Raw genomic sequence first — 23,272 nt, 5'->3', positions numbered from 1 at the left:
TAAGCGAAAAAGATATAAAAAGAAAAATTTGTAGAAAAACTTTATTGTTTTTCAAACAAAATATAAAAAAAGTTTCGATTTTGCAGTTTATTATTTAATAAGTGGCGCTAAAAAAGCGCTAGTTTTATTCCACTACTTTGAGATCCTTTGACCTTGTATTAACATCACTTTATTTCTATAGAAAACGCATTACATTAAAAGTATCATTAATCTGAATACGCAAATTTTTCAACAGAACAAAACTCGCCTATAAATAAACCAAAGTTCTTTCGCGACTATACATATTTTTTGTGTAATGACAGAACTTCGTTCGAAAGTTGTTCAACTTTATAAACATGTAAGTGGAATGGCGATGGAGTGGATTACATTACGCTATTGATTTTTCTTCATTTTAGTTAATATATTTAGGAAGGGAATATCCTGGAACTAATGGTCCAGAAAAATTTCGTCAGCAAGTGCGCGACGCTTTTCTGAAAAATAAGAGCGAGACAGATCCAAGAAAAATTAAAGCTCTCTTAGCTCAAGGACGTTATGTGGCCAAAGAAGTGGAAACGCTTTATTATTTAAAGAAATACCGAGCAATAAAACAACGTTATACCCAAGAATAACTTGCTATACATTAAGTAATTGACTAATGTAATGGATAAGACTAAATGTAATCGAAAAGCATGTTTTTTTTTTTTTTATTATATTAGTTATTAGTTATTTAATCCTTGAATAGATTTAGCAAAATACAAAGAAGAAAAATAGATGTATAACGGTATAGATTTTTAATAAAAGAAAAACTTCTCGTTATGCAATAAACTTTAAATTTATCCATACATATAAAACGCAATAAGATGCATTCGCTTTTCATCTTTGGATACAGTATTGTTTACATTCATTGTTCAACCGCCGAGATAATGCGCTCTGAAAGAGCAAAGTTATTTATTACGTAGCATTTCATTAATATATATAAGTGTAAACGTAAATTATTATTATTATTTACGTTGTTAATTAAAACAATTATAAAGTTATCGTGGTGTACTGTCTTTATCCGACCTTGTTCGATATAGTGGAAATGCCGCAATATGCTACATAGTCTTAATGATCAATCATTCGTTCCCATCAATCCAAGGAGAAACCATTCTGTACTCATTATCATCAGTCAAGTTTAGAATTAAGTGTGCATATAACGAGAGAAACAACCAGGAAGGCAGGTGTAAATTTGAAATAATTCAGGTCGTCAGCGTATTGAAAGGTGTTAATTTTATCGGCCTGAAAGTTATGCAACTGTAGAGAACAAGCCTTTATATAGCTGGGAAGAATGTGAAGAGGTTGTGCGTGAGTGTATACTATTCACTCATATTTTGCACGTTATTTAAAGCATGACTCGGAAAATCTTTCGATGGAAAAGTACGTACAGGACGGAAGGCAACCTTAGATACCTTAGATTATTATTATTATGCCTATTTTTATCTTTTAAAAATAACGATTGTTCTTTTTGAATGGGAAATTTCCGAATGCAAAGCTATGTCATGCTTTGCTCATATTGGCAGTTAATTTGAACCCACGGCTTACGAGCAATTTGTTCCTGTGGACATATTATTAACTCATATTATAGAACTCCTATGCAATGAGCATACTTCTATATTAACAGCTTGGAATCTTTTCGATTCCGCAGCTCAAGCACGGTGAAGATGGAATACCATCATATACTTCAACTCGGCCTGCATCCATCATCATGCTTAGATAACAACCGTAAGGTTCACAGAGGCATTTGAAACACAATCGAAAAGTTTGGAAGAATCCCAGCGAGCTTCTTGTTAATATAATCGTAGGTGCTGGCTGGCTATGAAAAAGAACAATTCATTAACACGCATGTTTGTAGATTCGCGTTCTTGAAAAGCATAGAAACGAGCCGAAGCTATCTTTCAGTGTTCAAGAAATCCATCAGTCCCTGCTTAACCATGAAATCTTATGAACACTGAAATTAAACAAATGAGTCTGAAGTTGCTTAAAACATTGAAGTCTTTATCTACTTTAGGAGCGGGAACCATTTTACTCCATCGCAATTCGAATGGGACGATGTTATTAGACCAGGAATTACTAAGTGCATGCAACACAGCCGAACTTCAGTCTTCCTGCCTGTGTATGTGCATTTTGAATAGTTTACGGGAAGAGCAAAATAGTTGATTTTGTTGGTTTTTCGGAGGGATTTTCCCTTAAATTGGGCTGAACACTAGTGGTAGGGATTTTTTCGGGATTACTCCATGCAGAAACCAACTAGCGGATTTTATTGGTATGTCTGATTTAGCGTTTTTAATAAGTTTATTAACATCGTAGTTCATCGAGAATTTTCAGACTATGCCAAAATTTCCCGTGAAGGTTTAAGAAAGAGTTGGCATGGAGGGCTAGGGGCACAAGCTAGTACAATAGATCTTTTAGGTCGCACACAATTAACAATAGTGGTGTAAAGAAATAATTTTAACAATTTTATGGAAGCATATTGCGCATGCGCATTAACAATCTCAATGTAACAATTTATTTTTAAAAGAAATTTATGTTAAACACCCGCTTTAATTATAATAGTCACTAAAAAGCCTTATTAGAAATACATCACAAGTACGTACTTATCTATGTATATACAAATACATATATATATATTTATAAGTGAGAACATGAAGTACATAAGTAAATAAAAAAAAAAAATTTTTTTCAAACAAAAACATTCAACCAAATTCAAAACCCAAAACATCTTCTAAACTATAATCGAATAAACGAAAATCTTCGGCGTAGATTTCATACAAACGTCGTATGGCGCTTATGCTTAACGGATCAAAATATTTTCGTAATTGTTTACGCGTACTCGACTGTTTGTGGCCAGTGGGAAAGGTGAGATGATCGGCACCTGCCAAGTAAAGCGCTAAAGCGGAGTCATCCAAAAGAGTTTCGAATTTGCCTGAAAGGGTTTCAAAAACTTTTCATTAGTATTTTGCATTAAATTTTTCTTATGACTTACCTAAGAGATTATACTTCATAATACAAGGATTGCATAGCTTAGTTATGGGCTCCCAGTGTTCATTATAGTTTGACTGATTACTTAGACTTAGTTCGGGAGTAAGTAGATATTGTATAAATTCGGCGAAAGTAACATCATCTCCATGCGTTAGTGAATGATTGCTGGGATTAACACGAAAAGCTTTAATTATTTGCCGTCCGATACGTCGCTGAAAGTAGCGTGCACTTGCTGTTCGACCTTCTAATTTATTACGATAGGCGGATAACAAACGCTCAAACGGATGACGTACAATTAGAAAACGTGTATATTCGGAAAATATTTGATTTTTTTCGGTGTCATTTAACGAACTTAAGTTTTTGAATACTCCTTCGGCATGAACTACATGTCCCGGTATTTCCAAGGGATTAGTACCATTATGCCAATCACCATTCATTAGCAATAAGACTCGTTTCCAATTAGTGCAGGCCACCTGCAAAAAAGTTGCCCAGAAATATGCTAATTAATAATGCAAAATTTTTAAGAACATACAACGACATAAGCGAATCGATTCAGCAGGACATAGATAAATCTTTTTGGTTAATTTGATATCCACTTAAAGAAAAGGTTTGGTAAATTAAGAAAATTCATATAAACGAAATCCCGCAAAAAAGGGACGTTCCCGGTCGGCGTAAAACACTTAAAAATTTCCAAACCTGTTCTAAAGTTTTCACGCCACTTTTGTCAAGAAATTTTGAAATTTCCATTTTTTTCAAAATAGGGCATTATAGGGGAAGCAGTCAAGCCAATAGCATTCCCGCTTGGGTCAATACACGTCAACGTACTAAATTTGATCAAAATATCTTAAATGTTCCGACCCGTACTTTGAACACAGATATACATGGACAGACATCAGAGGGACAAACGTAGATCTATGTTAAGCCCTCCTACGTGTCACATAGGTCCGTGCAAACTTACTATACCCTGTACAACAAGGTATAAACAGGTTTTAATTTTTCTGTTCTAAAAATAAAAATGATGGACAACATGGTGTAGGGTATTTGATAGTCGGCCTAGACCGGCTACAATGTTGCAACTTGATTTTACCATAAGGCTGTTTTATACATTCGGCCATGGTCGAAAATAATTTTCTTGCTCCTTTTAACGTAATCTAGTGGTAAAAGAAGAAGAAGAAGAATCGCTTAGTGCGATAGGGCAATTTATTCATTTCTTTTTACTTACAACGATATATTTTCGAAGTACTCTAACCCTCAATCCAAACCGCACAATAATTTCTTTCTATGCATATCATCAAAGGGAGACTTAATTCCGAATTTTTTTCAAAATTTATCAAAAAATTCTTGAAAAATGAAAAAAATATTACTAAGAAAATAAGATTTAGTTTAAACCGAATCTTTCTTCCATTCTTGCCATGTGACTAGTGGAGGTAAGATATATTCTATATGTGATGTGTTACTTAAACCTAACCACACTTAATTGTGATATAATGCATAGTTTAATTGCGATTATATGCAACGCTACGCAAGCCAAAGCATACTAATACGAGCTACTTATGTGATTAGTAAGATTTTGCTTTAATTGTGGGCCCCCGTAAGTGAGTCGGCTGTTTTCCAAAAAAAATACCTTGATAACGTTGTAATAAGTGTTTGTGCCAAAGTTTAAACTGGTACATGCCGCACATGTTAAAATACTGATAAAAATGCATTAGCCATTTTTAAGTTTAGCTTCAAAACTGCATGCTCTGAATTTGCCGCTGATCGCGATAGGTATACAAATACCTGTCCACGATTCGAATCGAGATAAGTACAAAGGGAAATATATTACAAATAATATTCCATTATAACTAAAAATTTAATCTTATCTTTTTTTCCCAGTAAAAATGATTGATTATCTGTTAAAAACTGAATTTACTTTCAAAGCTAAATATTGCAGTGTTTTCAAATAAACATTTCGAAGAAAGGAATTTTGATTTATAGATGGCAGACTGCGTTGAACGCTGCTGTCTGGAAAAGATAGTAAGACTTTTTGATTTAAATCGTATGGGCTTCCACGTTGAACACAATGAATGCATTTCGTGCAGTAAACTCTTTTTAAAATTGTATGACCCTTATGTTCTTACTGAACTTTGTAACATCTTTTTAAAAAATCGTGGCATGGTTGGTTCCGGTTAACAAAAAAAAAAAAAAAAAACAAAAAAATGGAAAACTTGTCGTACTTTTCGACTACAGTAATACATTAAGAACAAGTAAAAACACTATAGTGTACAACGGTTCACCAATACTCATCATCGCCCCAAAGGTATTCATATAAGAACTTTTGAAAATAAAGCATTTTATGTGAATTGGTTGGAAAAGTGATCCGATTCGAATTATTTTCAATGGAGTTCGTCCTTGGGCCAAATAATGTGGATATATCAAGTTTGAATAAAATCTCTTAAAAATTGCGACTTGTAGGTTGAACACAAAAACACACAGACATCAGACGAATGGAAATGATTACGAATCAATCGGTGTAATGGGATGTCCATCTAGCTCAAGTCCGTCTGGCTGTTGCACGTATTCGCATAAACTTTATACACAATACTGAATACAAACTTGTGTCATAAGTGGTGTATGGTATAAAAAACGCGAAATCTTATTTTATTCGTCACATCCGTGCGTATGGCGATTCTCATGATTCGAAATAAATTCTAAAAGTTTGAAGTAGAGAACGAAAGACTTGAAATCGAAAAAAAATGAAGAGGTTCCTATATCTTTCAGGGGATATTGCAAGTGCTGTGTTATACAAATTTCTATTTATTTATTTATCGGTTACATATAAACAATCAACTAATTTTAGGGCAGAAAAGAACAAAAATTTATTTTCACTTTTTACACATGTTAACTATGATGTAGATAGGGGACTAGATATCCGAACTCAGAACAAGAATGATTATTATACACAACTAAAAGATAAAAAAAAGTTCAGTATAAAGTACATACGAGAAAGGCTACGAAATGCATTGCAAAGACAAAGTTGCCGCTTATGTTTTACTATTTCCGATATTTGAAGGAGATAAGCTCGACATTTTTATTGGTAGATTAAAGTTAGTAACATTGCTCTTACCGAAGGAGCAGTGAATGTTCACAGAATTCTTTCAGAGGAATGAAGGCTTTCTACCTATAATGCCTGAATAATTCATGATCATATTACGAAGCTAACCTCGATTATAGGAATAGGGATTAGTCTTTGCGTGTAAAAAGATTTTGATCTAATTTCGCAGTTTTTAGAAATCAGGCAAAAGCATCAGGAAACACGTTGTTGAACACTTCTACGATTTCAAGACTTTCTCTCAAGTGCCTTAACTGAATTCAAGTGACTTTTCTTTATTGCTTTGCTAAGATTTTGATGAACTATCAGAGGCCATAAATTTTTGTTGTCCACATTGTGTGAAAATTTCTTAAAATGGATTTCCAGAGAAGGGAGCAGAGATTTGCCCGCCTATGTCGTTTATAGAAGAAAACAATGTAAACAGCCTTTCATTCTGTTTATATATTTGTTATTTGCCGAACCGGTTAAAGCCGATTGTTCTGTAAGTATTCGATGGAAGGCAATTTCCGTTAAGCGTAGAATATGAACGTTACTTTTAATACTCCCTAGATGGTCGAGAGGCTAATTATTCGATCCAAAGGAATTTCTTATCTCTCGGTTATGATCACAGCCTGGATTATGCGCTTTTTAGACTGCTGCATACTTGCATTGAATATTCTGCGACTGTCAATAAAAATTATTTTTGTTAATTATATATATAATATATATATATAATTAAATCAAATTTTTACATTTTTTGTTTAAATCTTTATAAGCATTTTCTTATAAAAAAAGGCATTTCGTACGTTGAGTAACAATAGAAGCACTTGTAAACAGACCGTCTATTCATATCCGTTGTTTGCTGACATTTGAGCAAAAATATAGTGTGTCAGTCATACAATTCACTTAAATAAAGATGCACAATAATGAGATGACACATGATGCGATGTGCAAATATCAAAATGTGCAAACAGTGAAAACCTTTTCGAAAAAAAAATTCCTATTGTATGGAAACTTATAAGCTGGAGCTGGAGTTGATTTACTATTTCTGAGAGGTTTTACTGTACACAAACTTGTGCATGTAAATTTAATGGCTAATGTGTATATGAAAATGCATTTATAATAATTGATTAAACAAAAAAGTTTTCACCTTGTTTCTATGATGTTATTCTAGAAAAAAAAAAAAAAAAAAATTAAAAAAAGATATTACATCCGATTAGTAGGCTGCATATTTGGATAAGTGCTTCTTGGTTTATTATTATTATTATTTTTTTTTTTTTTCCAAATACACAATTAAATGGGGAAATAGTCTAAACTTGACTTGTATGGAATATCATATGTAAGTCATAGTTCAATAATGCATTCTTGAATCCTTTCCTTTCCACAAGGAAAATGGATTCGCCACATTATACATGGAACTGCATTTCCCTTTCACTCTTATGAGTTGATTTAGGTATAAATGTTGGACATTGTCTTCTTACGTATATAATTCTTTCCTAAAGGCTTAACGGTTTCCTTGAAACTTTATAAAGAAACTCGTATTTGCTCGAGTTAGGTAAAAAGCGAATGACTTTTTTTGGAGTTCTGGCAGAATTCTTGGTATTTTTAAGTCACACTTTTAACGAGGAGGACCAGGAGGACGGTAAACACGATCAAATTAAACAATGAACCACAATTTCAAAAAAAAATTTCTTTTAACTTGTGGAGCTTGCGCCCTACTTAGAAGCACACATATTTTTCATACGAGTAAAGATTTCTTGATTCTCGAAATAATATTTTTCGCTTAATGTAATGTTGGCCTTACCACCGCTTCCAACAAAATGAAAACTTAAACTAAAATTAAAGTCAAAAATTCTGATTAGTGGACAAACATGTGATTTGTGTTCATGTTTTTATGTCTTCCTGGAAATAAATAAGCGCTGAAGGCTGCCCAATTTGGATAAAGTAGAAGTTAAGGCTTTTTCGAGACACATCAAGCTGGCAAAAGCATTGCTCGTTCCATGTTCAAACAGTCAGTTCAGAATATTGAAACACAAAAACTCAAATCGAAGACATTTTTTACATCAATTTTTCAATAAAAATTATACGGTGCTCACTAAATTTTCAATTTTGTTATCAAAATATCATTGATTTGTTGTTGTTTGCGTAAAATTATGCCCTTTGGCGGTTCGAAGAGAGAAAAGGCCAAGCAAAAGCTGCTGCATTCTCTATATTTTACTTTTAAGTAACTGAAAATACTATAGCGGGACATGGTTCCACAACAAAATACTCTGCACTACTTTACTTAATACATCTATTGATATAACGACTTTTAACATAAGTATTTATATGATAAGTGATCGAAAAAGTGGTTCGATCTGACACATGCTCAATTCCTTTAATTCTTTGGGCCAAAGCATGCCTGTGTATCAAAATTTGAGATTATAGGTTGAATACAGGAAAACAAGTAGGACAGACAAGCTTAGAAAGTGAAGTATGGGTCTCTAGTCGCTTTGGGCTTAGGCCACAAAAGTACATGGGCGGATTTTAGATAGAGGGACAGAACGACTGTCAACAAAAAAAGAATATGATTCTCAAACGATTTGTGCATTCACGTTCTGTCACACATACATCTTACACACACATCGGGACGAACCAAATGTATGCCATGTGTTCTACCAAGAGCATTGTTCGTTACAGAAAACCAAAAGAAAAAAAAAGAAAAGATGTCAGGTAAATAGCATATGTGCGAGTTCGCATTAATGATAAGTAGAGAGAAATAATTGAATTCGATTAAAATTATTTGTCAGTAAAAGTTTGAAGAACAACGTAAGCTAGTTTTGTCATTCAGATCGGCTATAGAACCAACCCAAGATCTATCGCATCAGTTAGCATACTGCAGTACATCCGATATCATGTTAATTTAATTATTATATCATCGGTAAAATAGTGCTGGTCAAGTTGCTTTCGAACATCTGACACTTACGAAGTTTCCCGAGTGTCTGATAAGCAAATATTACTTAAAGTTATTATGGTTCCGTATGGCGGTTACAAAGAACAGTTGTCAACCTCGCACTTTTTTTACATTCGCCTGCTTATTAACAATAATTCTATTTCGGATCATTAGCAATTATTATCAAATGTGGTTAACGCCTAATTATTCTCCCAACAATTGCATTTGAACTCAAACGCATTGACTGCAAACAATTCTAATAAATGAATGTATAAAACATATGCAAAACAGTATTTGTTTAAAAAAAAAAAAAGAAAGGAAACTAAACTTGTGTGCATAATAGTTTACTTGGCCTATTTTTCCCGTTTATTTCTACAATTTCACACCTTACACTAATAATTTATTACATATACGTCAGAAACCTTCAAATCAAAAAATTAAAAAAAAAAAACAACATATGTCCGCACTTAAAATTTTATGTCTGAAATGTTTACAGAAGCTGTACATTGTGAAGCGGAACACGCAATATCTGAAAACCGGTTCAGTTAGTTTAATGTCAGCATTCAACTATTATGCGGACATCACACACAGAAGAAATGGGAAGGGTAAAAACTTCGTGACATGTAACTTTGATAATACGAACCCTTGTAAGGCACACTATCGAATATTAGAAAGATGATAATTCATAGATAAAACAAGTAAGAACATTATAGTCGCGCAAGGCCGACAATTAGATACCCTACACCAATTCGCGCAATAGTGTTATTCGCTCGTTTTGATAATAGTATCTCAAATATCGGATATTATTTTGACGCAAAGACACACTTTTCATGAAAACCCGTTTACTGGAGAATGCCCGACACATCATAGGGCGTGATCCAAACTTGATTTACTTCCCAGAAATTCGATTATTTTTCACTTTCTGTCGTAAAAAACTAGAAATTAGAATTTTTCTCCCTTATATGTAAGAGTCTAAAAAATTGACCTACGTGATCCAAATTCCTTACTGTTTGTTTTTTTGGTTAATTTGCTACTATGAATCAATAGTTGATTTCTTTGTCAATTTAACATTATGAGCCAATTTCCCCATGAAATATTGAACATTAGATCTTCTTACCATACGAAGATTTAGTTTTCGTTGGAACATTTAAATCAGGGGAGTAAAAACATTTCCCCAGCTGAACCAACTTTTCCGCACCAATTTAGAATGTTTTAATACTACTATGTAGCCAATTCTATTGAAAAATATTGAAAATTCCAATTTTTTTCCATATGACGTCTTATATTCGGAGTGGTTCTCAATAGCGTTCGTTCTTGGGCCCAAACAAGTTAGTATACCAAATATCATCATCAAACAATCTTAAAAATTGCGACCTGTAGTTTGAACACAAAGGCGAATGGACGGACATCAAATAGGTAGACGGCCAGAAAGGCTTGGATCGATTCAGGAAATGATTTCAAATCGATCGGTGTAATAAACGGTGGGCTCCGTTTTATGCTCTTCTGGATGTTACATATGTTCGCACAAACTTAATATACCCTGCACTAGAAGTAGTGTATGGTATAAAAACGTTCTGATATTTTTCAATCCAGTTGAAAGTGAGTGCTTTTTAAAATTAGCCAATATTCTGAGAAAATTTTCTTGTTTTCTCAATAGTACTTCAATCAAGGCCATAGTGTTTCGCAGTATTCAGAAAAACTTCGTAGTGGCTACGCTGAAAATACTTTAAAAAAATCCGCGGTAGGCAAATGATTCTCTTGTTTCCGTTCTGGGATTCTGAGAATTGATCTGATGTTATCACACACAAGGGTGTCATGAAGTTCTCAAGGAGAGACAGTCCTATTCTTATCGAGAAGTACGCACACAGTGCAAAAAGTGTTACAATTGGAATGCAAACTTAACGTATGTTGTTATCCTTCTGCAGCAGATGCACAAATATCATAGCATTCATAGCATTAGTTCCAGTCAATTTCAATTTTTCGGTGTAGATAGAAGTATGAGTATCAATCAGTTGATATAATGCGGCGATAAAATTAAATGAGCTTTGACCTCGCCAAGGGTTTTACACTACTTAATGCCTGCTTGTAAGCCATTTGTTAACTTGCATAGTTGCAATAATTTGAACTCAGGTGGCATAAACAATATTGATCCCTTACATTGACCTCGTCGTTTCGCTGAAGTCATCTCAATCCCACCTCTATATTATCACGACTTCTCCTATCCCCTATCCTAAGATCAAGATTAAGGCCAACAAAGTCTTCCGACCGAGTATAACAAGAGACTTACTTACAACAACCGATTAATTAATATTTTTGCGCAGTTTTTTTCTTTTTTTTACACAATAAGTAGATTTCATTCAAACACGCTGCTTATGTCAGTATAATGAATTAAATTTTGCAATTAACTTACACTTGCAAGCGAAAAACTAATCTCAACTACTTTTATATTCATAGAGTAGGGTTATCTTAATACTCTCAGTCCGTTTGTCACACCGATAAATAAACATCAAGTGAAGCCATGTTTCTGTTTATATTCTTTCCGAGCTCTCGAAATTGAACAATTGGTTGGAAATCTCTTTTGAGGTTCATTTGGAGGAAAATCTTCCTAATAGGAAAAATACTAACGAAAAATGAAGCAAAGAAGAAATCGATATAAGGTCGAAAAAATCAAATATGGGCATGACTTTGATATTTCCATAAATATTCATTACAGTACACTATTAAATCGGATAGACAATTGTGATTGTGATCAGTTAGCTGGCGCAACCATAACTAATCCATTAAACATTGCTCGAGTTGTTGGGTATTCAAGCTACGTCACAAAACGTATATAATTTTATAGAATTTTTTTTAAATTTTTTTTTTATTTGCGGTTAAAGTGCAATTGTTCGCACTTTGTTATTGCACGGAATTGCTTTTCGTGGCATTAATGAGGGTAAACGCATAATAAAGTATTTTCAATATATTTTTAGTTAACTGAGCTCATTCATCAAACTGTTTAAACTTTTCACAAACAGTCCAAGTTCAAGTAAGGAAACCAGTTGTAAGCATTTGTGAAAAGCAAGCAATGATGACGCGTTGAAAGGAAAGTTCTTAAGCACGATCGATGAAATTCTTTAAGAGAAAGACGCAAATCGTAAAAGGAATTTCTTGCACTCTTAAGGAAATGTTTGACTATAGCATATATATACTAACAATTTTATAACAGTTTATTCTTCTCAAGTATCTTAACATATTTCCATTTTTTTTTTTTTTTTTCGGTTTATGTTTTATTTTTATTGGTTACATGCATCCATCCATGCTTCATTAAACGCCAGACAGCGTGCCTTACACAAATATGCTGAAAACAAATGAGATACTTTGAGTTTTGGGCGAATTTTGGATACCTACTCTGAATATTTTTTGAAAATTTTTGGTAAATCACTGAGCCAATGACAGAAGGTCTAACGTTTCGGCCGATATCTGCTGTGCTAAACATTTCAGTAAAGAGTTTTTATATAGAAATACTGCGGTAGTTAACCTGTGGAAATCAGCTCAAGATTTCAACTTTTCATCCTAATTTTTTTGTGACCTTGTGAGCTTTCTCGAAAACATGTTTCACATGATTCATCAAAGACAAGGAAATTTGTCTATCAAGTCATTATTGGGGAAACGATGTCATTCATTTAACTGGACATAATGGAAAATTAGACACTGCCAGCACTAACGATTACTTTATGATTTTTACTCTCAAAGCCCCTCTCCCCCCTCCTATTGTATATTGGTCGATTCACTATCACTTTTTGAATCGATCCAAACTTGTCCGTCCGTCTGTCCTTTAATGAAATGCACGCTGATGAAATTTAGTATCCAGATGTGTTTTGGGCTAAGGACGAACGCTACTCAAAACGGTTCGTATCGGACCATTTTCTCGACCACTCCCCCCAAAAAGCCTTATTTTGAAGAGTTGTTATTTGTGTGTATATATTAAACGAAATGATACAGGGACTGAATTTTTCCTTGTTATGGGCTAATGGAATAAATTTTTAGATTAAAAGGAAAAAAAAATTGAGCACAAGCAACATAGCCTGTCGGCGCTATTTTAACAAAGATATTGGGTCGAGCATTTCTAATAATGTGACATATTAAATTGACATAACTTTCTGCAGCTGATCTCAGAAGATCTGTAGGATTAGTTGTACCGATTCTACAAATACAGGAAAAGTTTATGCAGTCAGTTTTCCAATTGTCAATAAACTGAAAATTTATTCTAATCAATGTCTGTAGAAGAATTGAGCTCTGAACAGATGAAAGTCTGAGTTGAAGTAAAGTTTGGAATTATTAACCGAAAATATATTGCATTAGTTAGCTTTCGGCAGTATATCCGATATCACATTAACTGAACTATTACGATCGCATTCACTCAACGATGTCCAATGGGAAATTGGATATTGCGAGCATACTTGTGCATGTGTGGGGTGTTGCAAGTACCGATATTAACCGCGTTTTTGTGGTTTCTCCACAAATAAACGATCTTCACTATCATTGATCAACAACATTTTTTTAAACATAAACATAAACATTGAGGTATACAACGCGATATGTGCAACAGAAGTTATTAACACGAACGGTAGCCAGATTGTAGATATAAAATATTGATTTAAAGCAGAGTATATCTCACCAGCCATTTCATAACCAAAGAGATGTAAGTTGATGGCGCGTTCTAGTTCTAAAGCAACATCATCTCTAAACACTGGACTACTAACATAGGCGGACATTTGCTGCTGGCCATATACGATTCCTCTTTTTGATTTTATTGAAAAGATCATTGGAAAAGTGCAACTTTTTTTGAAGTACTTCAGACGAAAAGGCTGATTGATTTCAATAAACCAATCATTTGGTAAGCAAGCTTTACATTGAGCTTTACGTTTTATATACTTTCGTAAATGTATATTAATTAGTATAAAAAAAAAAAAAAGGTTAAGTTGTTGTACCTTGTACGCCTTGAAAGGCAAGACAATTATATTATGTTACATTCTATATCGTTATTTTATAGTTTATTAATGAAAAATTTTACATGCATATTAGCATTGTTCTGAAAAAGTGCTTGCTTTAGTTTTTTATTGGCAAATAAATAGGATATGTGTGGTAAACTTTTTTGCGGTTTCTATATAACTAGAAGCAAGAGGTATATTAATCTGGCTCTCGTTATGTATATGTATCACAATGCATGAAAGGGAAGAGAAGAATTGCGTCACGGCGTTTATAAAATCAGTTTAGATTACTCGATTAATTGAATTTATATTCAGCAACTTCATTATCCATCCGAAAGGTGCTTAGAGAAAATATTGTCAATCAAACCCAATCAGCCAAAAAGATTTAAGGTTTAAGACATTCGATGTGGGATTAAAGATACTATAGCCTCAACACAATTAGCATACTGTGTAATGATGTACACCCTACACTGAGTATACGGAATTTACTCTAAGGCAAAGATGGAGGAAAAATGCTTGCGCCCTTTTATTCATTTTTAACCATATGCACTCGACCCCTCTTTAAGCGTTACACGTAAAACACGATTTTGATTCAATACGATTTTCAAAAAATGGTATATGAGCTTTTGTGAATTCATTTTTTTTTCCTATATGTATTTTATCGTTAATAAAAGAAGTCTTAAAAACAGCTTTGAAAGAAAAAAGTACAGGTTCACTGCAATTTCTGATGAAATTTAATTTTTTGTCATCGTCATCATTATCTTTTGAATTTATTTTTAAATTTGAATTACATAAATTTTTTTTTTATGAAAGCTTGAAGTTAACTGACTTTTTCATTTGTGGATAGACACATTTGAAGCGAAACGTCAATAAAGATTTTCATTATAAAAGTTTATACCTTAAGACTTGGTTTCGGTACAACACAGTACACATTGCAATGATTAAATTATTTCGAGGTATCTTATAATACGATCTCAATACAACACCATACATATTTATTTGATTTACACTATGTATTTAAGCTCAAATCATGTTGTTCTACGAATTGGTCGCGTGAAGTGGCGGGCGCTCGTACATGTATTATGAATTACATAATACTAAGCGATTCCTTTTTCAATTTTAATTTCAGGTGCGAGAAGTCTTCCAAGTGGAACATTGAGAACTGGGATGACAACCTCTGCCTAGGGAGGAGAGCATAGGCGTGCCGAAACGGTCTTTGACCAGCAAAGAAGTGTTCAGAGCTTGACTACCTGTAAATTGGCGACATGTTTTTCTCATAGATAACTTAGGAGTGCAGTGGAAGGAGTTTTGTTTTCTTTATAAAAGAGCACTTCTTCTCTCATAGACTAGGCTAACCGGCATGTGTGACTATGGTCGTGTAAAGTAATGCTAAAAGTTTCATAGTTTCACTTTGAGCACCAAGGGGTTCACTTGGTACCTATCTCTACGTAGAAGAAGACCTTGCGGATGGAATCTTGTAGTAGAATAGTGAATCCTGACTGCTGAGTACGGCACTTCAGGGAGTACCGCGTTGCCTATGGTTCTCATCATTCCTAAAGCGAATAATTAGAGGTAATGATAGGCCCCAACATACCTCAGAGTGGATTTAATTGGCCATACACATTAAATAAATCCTGTATTCCTAGCTTATAGCTAATCTTCTACATGGCGTTGGTTCACTCATAAATAACGCGACTGTCACAGGGCATCGTGAGGTTTAGTCTCTATACAGGTACTCGCGTTAAATACAAGAGACATGCCTGCATTATTGAGAATCCTGCAGCATATAAATAGCTGTTTGGGGTGTCTCTCGGTCTTAAATAAGTAAAAGTATATTGTGCCATATGTGTTACTTACAGTTCTTGAAAAAAAAGTGATTTCTTACACAGAAACATCTAATACTACATCTTTCACATACCCCCGAGTATTGAGAGATGAGTAAAGTACTCCTGCTTACATTTGCTTAAATTATCTGAAGGATGTATTCAAGTCGGAACTGTTTCAACTATGTCAATTGTTTCAAAACTGTAAATGATGTGGGAACACTTGAAATGCTTGAAGATACTTTTAAAATGCGTGATCGAGTGTTACTTTAAAATTCAATTCTTTCTATTTTATGTAATTTTTTTTTTTTTTTTTTGGCTTTAGATACTCGCATGACAATCGGGAATTACTTAAGAAGTCCATTTTTTTGCTTTAAGCACTGAACGCAAAAAAAAAAAAAAAAGAAAGCAAAAATTTGAATTCATTTGCCATTGAAATTACGCTTATCTCTCGCACTAACCTTTGGCACATAGCAATACAACAATTTATGTTTTCGATCGACAATCATATGTTCCATTTGTTGTTCGGTTAAATCATTTAAATCTAAAATGTTATAACCCAATGTTTCGCATTGCTTTTGCATATATTCTTGACGTTGCATATTAATTGTTTGCGTTAATTCCAAACTTTGTTCAGTTATTTTAACGTTATTATTATTGCCATCTTCGAAAGCGCCCCGAATGACAGGAATTTGTAGAGAGCATAAGAAAAGTAAAGCCGCCAAAAAAATCAATAAAGATTGACGATTAAAAAATCTATTGCAGCTCATCGAAGTCAATTTCATTGAAGCGATTGAGGAGAAAGATGTGGACGTGCTGACCAACTGGCTCTTTAAGCAAGTCGTAACCGTTGCTTTTATTTTTGCTTTTGTTTTCGTTGTTGTTGATGACTTTGTCATTAACATCTTGTGCGTTTCGTAAAGGGAATTGGGTTAATGCACACACAGAATAACCCGTTTGCATACACGTTTCAATGGCAATTTGTTTTAAAAAAATGTGGCCGCAATTTTACATGGAATCATTGAATATTAAGAGTGTTAGTTAAAAAACACCAAAAAAATTAACTTTAACTAAATTTTTTTTTTATTAATTGATTCATTCATTCATTCATTCATTACATTTACTTTATTTTTGCCTCTTCCGACCGAAATACTTTTCGCGTTTACAAAATTTCAATGTTTGTGCGTTTTCAATACCGCATTCACTTAATAATTGACGACCGCCGGCGTTCTCATCGTTAATCGGCTGATTTGTGACTAAATTGTAAAGAGCATAAACTCGCCACAAGAAACGCCAAGATACGTTTGGACGATGTTGGTGACCGTTGTGTACCGTAGAACAAACTAATTCACCAGTAAGACGTGCGCCTTTAGTTATCGTCTTGTCGGATTCTTCAGTGCTTACACTACTTGCAATATCTTTCTGGGTATCTGAATGTTGTTGTTGTTTTTGTTTTTGCTGTTGCTGCAGGTTTTCAATGTTCTCTTCATTATCGTCACTTGTTTTCGCTATGATCGCATTATAGCGTCTTCGCTTCAGACGCTCAGCCTGACGTTCTCTTAATTCTCTTTTTAATTGCAATTTAGCTACAATTTCTATCGCTCTCTTGAGATTAGCAATAGTCGGTTTCTTTTGAGGTAACTGGAAGAGATAAGAGAGATTATCAAGTTGTTTCTTTTTTTTTTTTTGTTCCTTCTTCTATTAAATTGACAGGAAAAGCTGATTTTGCAATGATATTTGAAAATTTCTTTAGTGAAATCATGCTAATCATAATCTCTCTCTTTGCTCGCATGTACTCTAAATGCCAAAGATTTCTGAATGCTTGACCACAAATGAAGAAAAAAAATGATTTAATAATCTCCTTAGGACCAATCTTTAGTCTACATTTATTCAAGCCATATCACAAAGCACTAGAGTATATTTTATATACCACTTTTAGTCAGTTTGCTTATCAAGAACAAATGAGACTCGAAAGTGTTTAAGATTCTAGGTATCGGGTTTTTATATAAACATCTCACCTAAGCCATAAATTGCAGTTTTCTGTTTAATATAACTTGTTTATAGGCGAATTAGGGTTTTCCAAGTCTCTGCTGAGGGCTCACAAAAAATTTCAGATCGAGGTTTAATGAGTGCGTGGTGGCGGACAAACTTATCTCATTTTCAAATCTGTGTTTCTGACCGTCAACGAAGCGTGAAGACAAATACGTGAGCAAACGGACTCGGCAGAGAGCCTTTATATCATCTTTGCCATGTTGTTCTGGCTGTCACAGATTGAATACACGGATCTAACAAAAGATAGTTTTGTGTTGAATAGATGGAAAACAAATTATTCTCGATTTGATTTGAATTTTTTAATTTTCAATCCTAACCAATAATGAAATAAAATATGTCTTTAAGTGTCAAAATACGAAAAGGCTTTACAAGATTGATCTTTCGAAAGTAAACTTTGTATCTCGACAATGTGGCACTGGAGATTACAATTCGCTAATAGATAGAAAAGCGAGTTCAAATAGCAGCAATATATCGCATATGAAAAGGTAGAAGTCGTATTCGACTCAAATTTTTTTTTTTTTTTTTTTTTATGTCTTTATTTACTATCACACACTGAGGAGAGTGTCCAACAAATTGTGATAATTACATCGTATATTTTATTGTCTATATATATATGTGTGAAGACAATATTTAATTGCTTTTCAATACACGCTAGGAATGGGTAAATAAAGTGGTTTATATAATATACATACAAAAACTTACATATATATATACATATAAATATATATATATTTAATTTCCATTTTGAGACTGAAAATTCAAATTGCTGATAAGCGGAGGTAGAGACATAGGGAGTGAGTGACAAGTGCTATATCCCCCTTTTCCGTCGGTAGGTATAAGAAAACAAAGCGCTTACGAATTTCCAATAATTAGTGTAATTCTTATGCTCTCACTCAAAGATTTAAGTATATTAAGTTTATGCTTTCATTTGAAACGAAAAAATAAAATAGTTAAGAGATCGCATAAACTATAATTCCCTTTGATGAGCTTATGTCCATTTAATTCGATTCTTTGCCCATCCACTTTTCTCTTACTAGTTGTCAGAAGGCTGAAGATCGCAAAAGTTAAAACTCCGTCTAGTATGTTCTTCCTCACGGCTCGACATGAAATATGAAACTAGACATGGCCAGCCTCTGATAAAATAGGGCAGAAAAGCAGTAACTTACAGCTAAGAGCAAGTATAATTTCAAAACTTAGAGCAAAGACGACGTGCACGTGGAATCTAATCCAACAATGATGACCGCATAAAGAGGAAAAATTTTGTATTGAAATAGAATAAAATTTAAAAGAAAAAAATGACAAATATTTATAGTCACCTAAAAGGCTGTTAACAGATGAAGTTGTTATTCACCTAATTTGAAGAAGAAATCGTCTAAGTAAGTGTTTTATATAAAATTTTCATTAAAAAGCGCAGAAAATCAAACCGAACTTATATATCAAGACTCGTTTCATATCCCGAAGCTAAGCACAATTTGCTTATCTCATTCTTTAACAACCGTGATGATAAGGCTGTTAGGTGTCTGTTTCCAAACAGATTCTTCACGTTTATGCTTTGTAGCACGAAATCAAGTAAAAGTATGATCTTAGGCTTTGTTCTGTGATGTAGAAAGTTTTTAATTTTAAGAAGAAATTTTCCTTTTATCAACTTTTTTCTGGCACTTATAGTTGCAAAGCAATGCTGCGAAGTGGACTTTTTTCTATTTTTACTCTGTAATTAAACATGACAAATGTCATCTAAGAGAAAGCTAACAGTGAAGAGCTACAGCACGTTTATTATTACTACAGATTATCATTTATAATTAAAAGCAATTTCACGTTTTCAATACTTTGTGAAAATAACTACTTTTTTTTTTTTTTTGTAAATCCAGATAAGCAAATATTTAGTTTAAAACAAAGGAGCACAAATTTCTATTTAAGAAATAACCTATCGTTTTGATACTCTACACCAGTTGTGGTACTTGTCGGTAAATTAAGTGTTTGCGGATGTTAACCTTGAGATAGACCCACTGTCTATTATATCGATCAACGCTAGTGTGCCCGTGTTCTTGATGAAATTTCTTGAAAATTATTACTTTTTCGACAACTTATCATATAACCCCTTATTTTAAAAAGTCATTTGATGATCGATTGTAAGACGATTGACGTTGTTCAATAGTGTGCGGCGGCCCACTATAATGTATTTGTTTTTCGATAAAGAAAACGGAATCCTACCAGTAGTTAAAATATATGTTCGCAGTCATTTGGTGAACTCGATGAAATTTTCCGTGAGGGCACAATCGGCGAAAGTCGATGCGTGGAATAGTTTGCCCGTTTCAAAACGAGCGACACCAGCTTGGAAGATAAGCCAGGAAGGGGTCGACCATCGGATTTCGACGAACGGGCACTTTTCACAGCCGTGGAAGGGGTTGAGATCTTGAAAACTCGAATGTGTACCAATCAACCATCGTTCGTCGCATCAAACGGCTTGGAAATGTATGGAGATTGGCTGGTTGGGTCCTTCACGATATCAGCGACAAAACCAAAGCCGAATGTGTCTGAATTTTCACCGACTTGCCCCCGGAATCCGTTTCTGAAGAATCTTGTCACTCGGGATAAATTATGACAAAGTCTTCAAAAGAAAGAAGAAGAAGTCTGCGTTCCGCCAGGAGTTTCGAAGGAACAAGAAGTTAAAATATTCCTATAATCAGCATACGGAACGTTTTTCTATTTTAATCCTTTTTATTGTGGCTGAGGAATTTTTTTTTTCTTCTTTTAAGTACACTACTAAATTGCACTACTTTAATAAATATTTTTTCCAAATTATGGATAACTGTCTGCAATATTTATTGTGTTAATGAGTCAATTTTTTGGGTTTGGGTTGGGTCCTTTTTGGCATTTAAAAAACTAATTTTCGTTTCAAATAATGAAAGTCAAATTTTTAGAAAGAAGCAAAAGTCCACGTGTCTCTTGGATGGCATATCTCAACGGTTAGAAATGTCTGCCTTCAGATATAATTAATTTGATTATTATCTTGAACATATATAGCTGGTTTAGTATTTTCCGAAAATGAAAAAAAATTTGAGTTTCCAACTTACCACAACAGTCAGCGTAGACAAGCCATCACGTTGAATATAAATAGTCATACCAGAGCCTTTGGCTAACGCAATCTATATATATACACAAATGATATAAACAAAATAATTATATGCACAGATCTTTAATAGTAAGCTCAATAAATAAAACATTAAAACAATTTGTTGTTTATATTATTGGCTCCCCGTATATGAACGAATGCTCTTTCCTATAATTAAGCTAAATGAATGCGTTGTGCTTTTGCATTACTTCGCAATGTTATCCATAAATAATTTCACTTAGATATAAATAATGATCAGGAAAAGTGCTTATGTACTTGTATTTATCACAAAGCTAGTAACGTAAACCATATTCATATTTATAGGAGATCTAAGCGATTTTAGTTAGAATTTTATAATTCCGTCAAGAGGAATATTATTGCGAAGGAGCGTTTAAATCAACGCTTTTTAAGGCTGATGGCTTATGCTATCAGGAGGCTTATGGCCCAGTACAATTCGCCCCAAATTAGAAATTTTGTTTTTTTCAAAACGTTTTTCAAACTTTACAATCAAAGAATAGATTAATACTGTTTTGAAAATTTAGAGGTCTTAAAGTCAAAACTATGAACTTTTTACCTCTCCTTCCAATTCTTCCGGTGAAATATCATAAGGTATGTCTGCTAGTACGGGTTCATTTTCTAGTATAGTTTTCAATTCCGATTCGGTTGCACTTATAAGCGCCTGCAATTCTTGCCATTCAAAATCCTCGTTCTTCGATTTGCCTTTCTTTCGTAGTTTCTTTTGATTTTTTTTGTGATTTTTTCCAACACCATTATTAAGTTTCCTCTGCTCTCTTTGCTTCTGGCGCTTTAAATTAATCGGCAAACTGTTAATACTTTGAAGACATTTCAATCGTTGCGACATTTTCAGTTAAAGCATTAACTTATTCGACATATAAAACTAATTTAGAAATAATACATTCTTTTGTTTTCATTTGCTTAAAAAAAGGGATTAGAACTGTTTTAAAATTTACATATATTTGCAAATTGTTTTCATATGTAAACAAGGCGAACAGCTGTTGCGTTAAAATACTGTAATTATCTGCACAGTATTAGTAAAGGCATTGCCAACTCTAAGAAAAGAAACTGAATTATTCTGCCACAGAAAAATATCAATATAATATTGATTTTGCTGAAAATGAATTAGAATATTATCGGCGTTGTTGTTGGTCACTCATCGTGGGTGTGTAAATAAATATTAATTGTTGTTCTCCGAAGTAATATACACAGCGTAAAACTCTCGACTTTATAATAAGGTAATGTTCTCAGTCACAAAAATTACGAAAGCAATTAAAAATTTCTTATGAGGGGTCTGTTATGTTATGTGGAATGCGATCTTCTCCTCCTTATCCTAAGGATAAAAATGTTGCATCGCACATGGTTGGATTTGGAATAAAAATTTAGGCATTAAAAAATATCTTGTTAGTACAGGGAAAATTCAAAGTTGAAATTTATTATTTTCGTCAACACATCGACTTCGAAGTAGTTTTCCGTCAATTATAATTTTTCTGTCCAACGAAAGATGATTTCAGTAGTAATACCAAGCAACTAACGTAACATGAGAAACTCAAAAAACCGCGACGCATGTGTTATGTCCTCTTCCCTTTTTTTATGTTATTAATGCAGCTCGTTCGTGGCAAATCCTTCCAAGAAGATTATACAAAATAGAAACGTTTATGTCGGTTTTAATCAAAAAGGCCGATAAATTTCTCTTTTTAAGGTTTGTTGGGTTACATAGAAAAATATAAATAGGAAAGAGTAACGATTTTTTTTTAAATTTTGTTTACTTAAAAAGTGCAAAAAGACAAGGGAAGTGACAGCATTTTTTTAATTGTTTTACTTTGAATTGAAACGAAGAAAGTTCTCGATCAATCTTAATTCTTCTGCCAATCCAGAAAAATTTAAACGAAATTAAACAGATTTAAAGCTGAAAATGTTTACATACAGTGGGTTTATCAACGCAGTCCGTTTATTCTAATATTGAGACATCGGTTAAAGTCGATCAAGAAAGGATTAGAATCCTCCTCCTTGTTCCTCTTCTTCAAATATTAAGATTCGCGTCGAAACTTTTTTCGTGTTGATTTGCTGAATTGCAGAGGAAGCAGAAGAAGAAAATATTAGGAAAATTTGGAATTTTAAACAATAATCGAAAGAGAATCTATTTTGATGGGACAGGTATTCATTACTCTTACCATCCAAAGCGCAGATGTTGGAGATGCTTCGGCTACAACGGGGAGTACGATGACCAGGTAAATAACGCAGTATTTTGCCCTTAAAACACTGGCTCTATAGCTGCAGCTGTCCCCTTCGTTATTG

General features: G+C 33.6%; 3 protein-coding genes and 1 long non-coding RNA gene across 4 annotated transcripts; 1 reads left to right on the top strand and 3 right to left on the bottom strand.

Annotated features, from left to right (window-relative positions):
- Positions 1 to 156: 156 nt before the first annotated feature.
- Positions 157 to 2,108, top strand: LOC119635518 (electron transfer flavoprotein regulatory factor 1). The gene is made up of 2 exons (XM_038030346.1): positions 157 to 337; positions 396 to 2,108. The coding sequence occupies exons 1-2, from the start codon at positions 296 to 298 to the stop codon at positions 606 to 608; spliced, it is 255 nt and encodes an 84-aa protein (XP_037886274.1). The 5' UTR covers positions 157 to 295; the 3' UTR covers positions 609 to 2,108.
- A 9-nt stretch (positions 2,109 to 2,117) lies between these two features.
- Positions 2,118 to 16,902, bottom strand: LOC119635515 (carbohydrate sulfotransferase 11). The gene is made up of 3 exons (XM_038030344.1): positions 16,257 to 16,902; positions 3,002 to 3,470; positions 2,118 to 2,941 (listed from the first exon to the last, which is right to left on the bottom strand). Exons 1-3 carry the CDS (start codon positions 16,698 to 16,700, stop codon positions 2,712 to 2,714), a joined length of 1,143 nt encoding a protein of 380 aa, XP_037886272.1. The 5' UTR covers positions 16,701 to 16,902; the 3' UTR covers positions 2,118 to 2,711.
- LOC119635516 lies at positions 16,897 to 21,911 on the bottom strand. The gene is made up of 3 exons (XM_038030345.1): positions 21,534 to 21,911; positions 20,922 to 20,993; positions 16,897 to 17,436 (listed from the first exon to the last, which is right to left on the bottom strand). The coding sequence occupies exons 1-3, from the start codon at positions 21,819 to 21,821 to the stop codon at positions 16,921 to 16,923; spliced, it is 876 nt and encodes a 291-aa protein (XP_037886273.1). The 5' UTR covers positions 21,822 to 21,911; the 3' UTR covers positions 16,897 to 16,920.
- LOC119635519 lies at positions 17,471 to 19,632 on the bottom strand. Its single transcript, XR_005247065.1, has 2 exons — positions 19,164 to 19,632; positions 17,471 to 18,080 (listed from the first exon to the last, which is right to left on the bottom strand). It is a non-coding gene; the product is annotated as an uncharacterized LOC119635519 (long non-coding RNA).
- Positions 21,912 to 23,272: the final 1,361 nt, after the last annotated feature.

Source organism: Glossina fuscipes, unplaced genomic scaffold (assembly GCF_014805625.2).
Source record: "Glossina fuscipes isolate IAEA_lab_2018 unplaced genomic scaffold, Yale_Gfus_2 26, whole genome shotgun sequence".
Lineage (NCBI taxonomy): Eukaryota > Metazoa > Arthropoda > Insecta > Diptera > Glossinidae > Glossina > Glossina fuscipes.
This window is presented reverse-complemented; position numbering and strand designations above follow the sequence as displayed.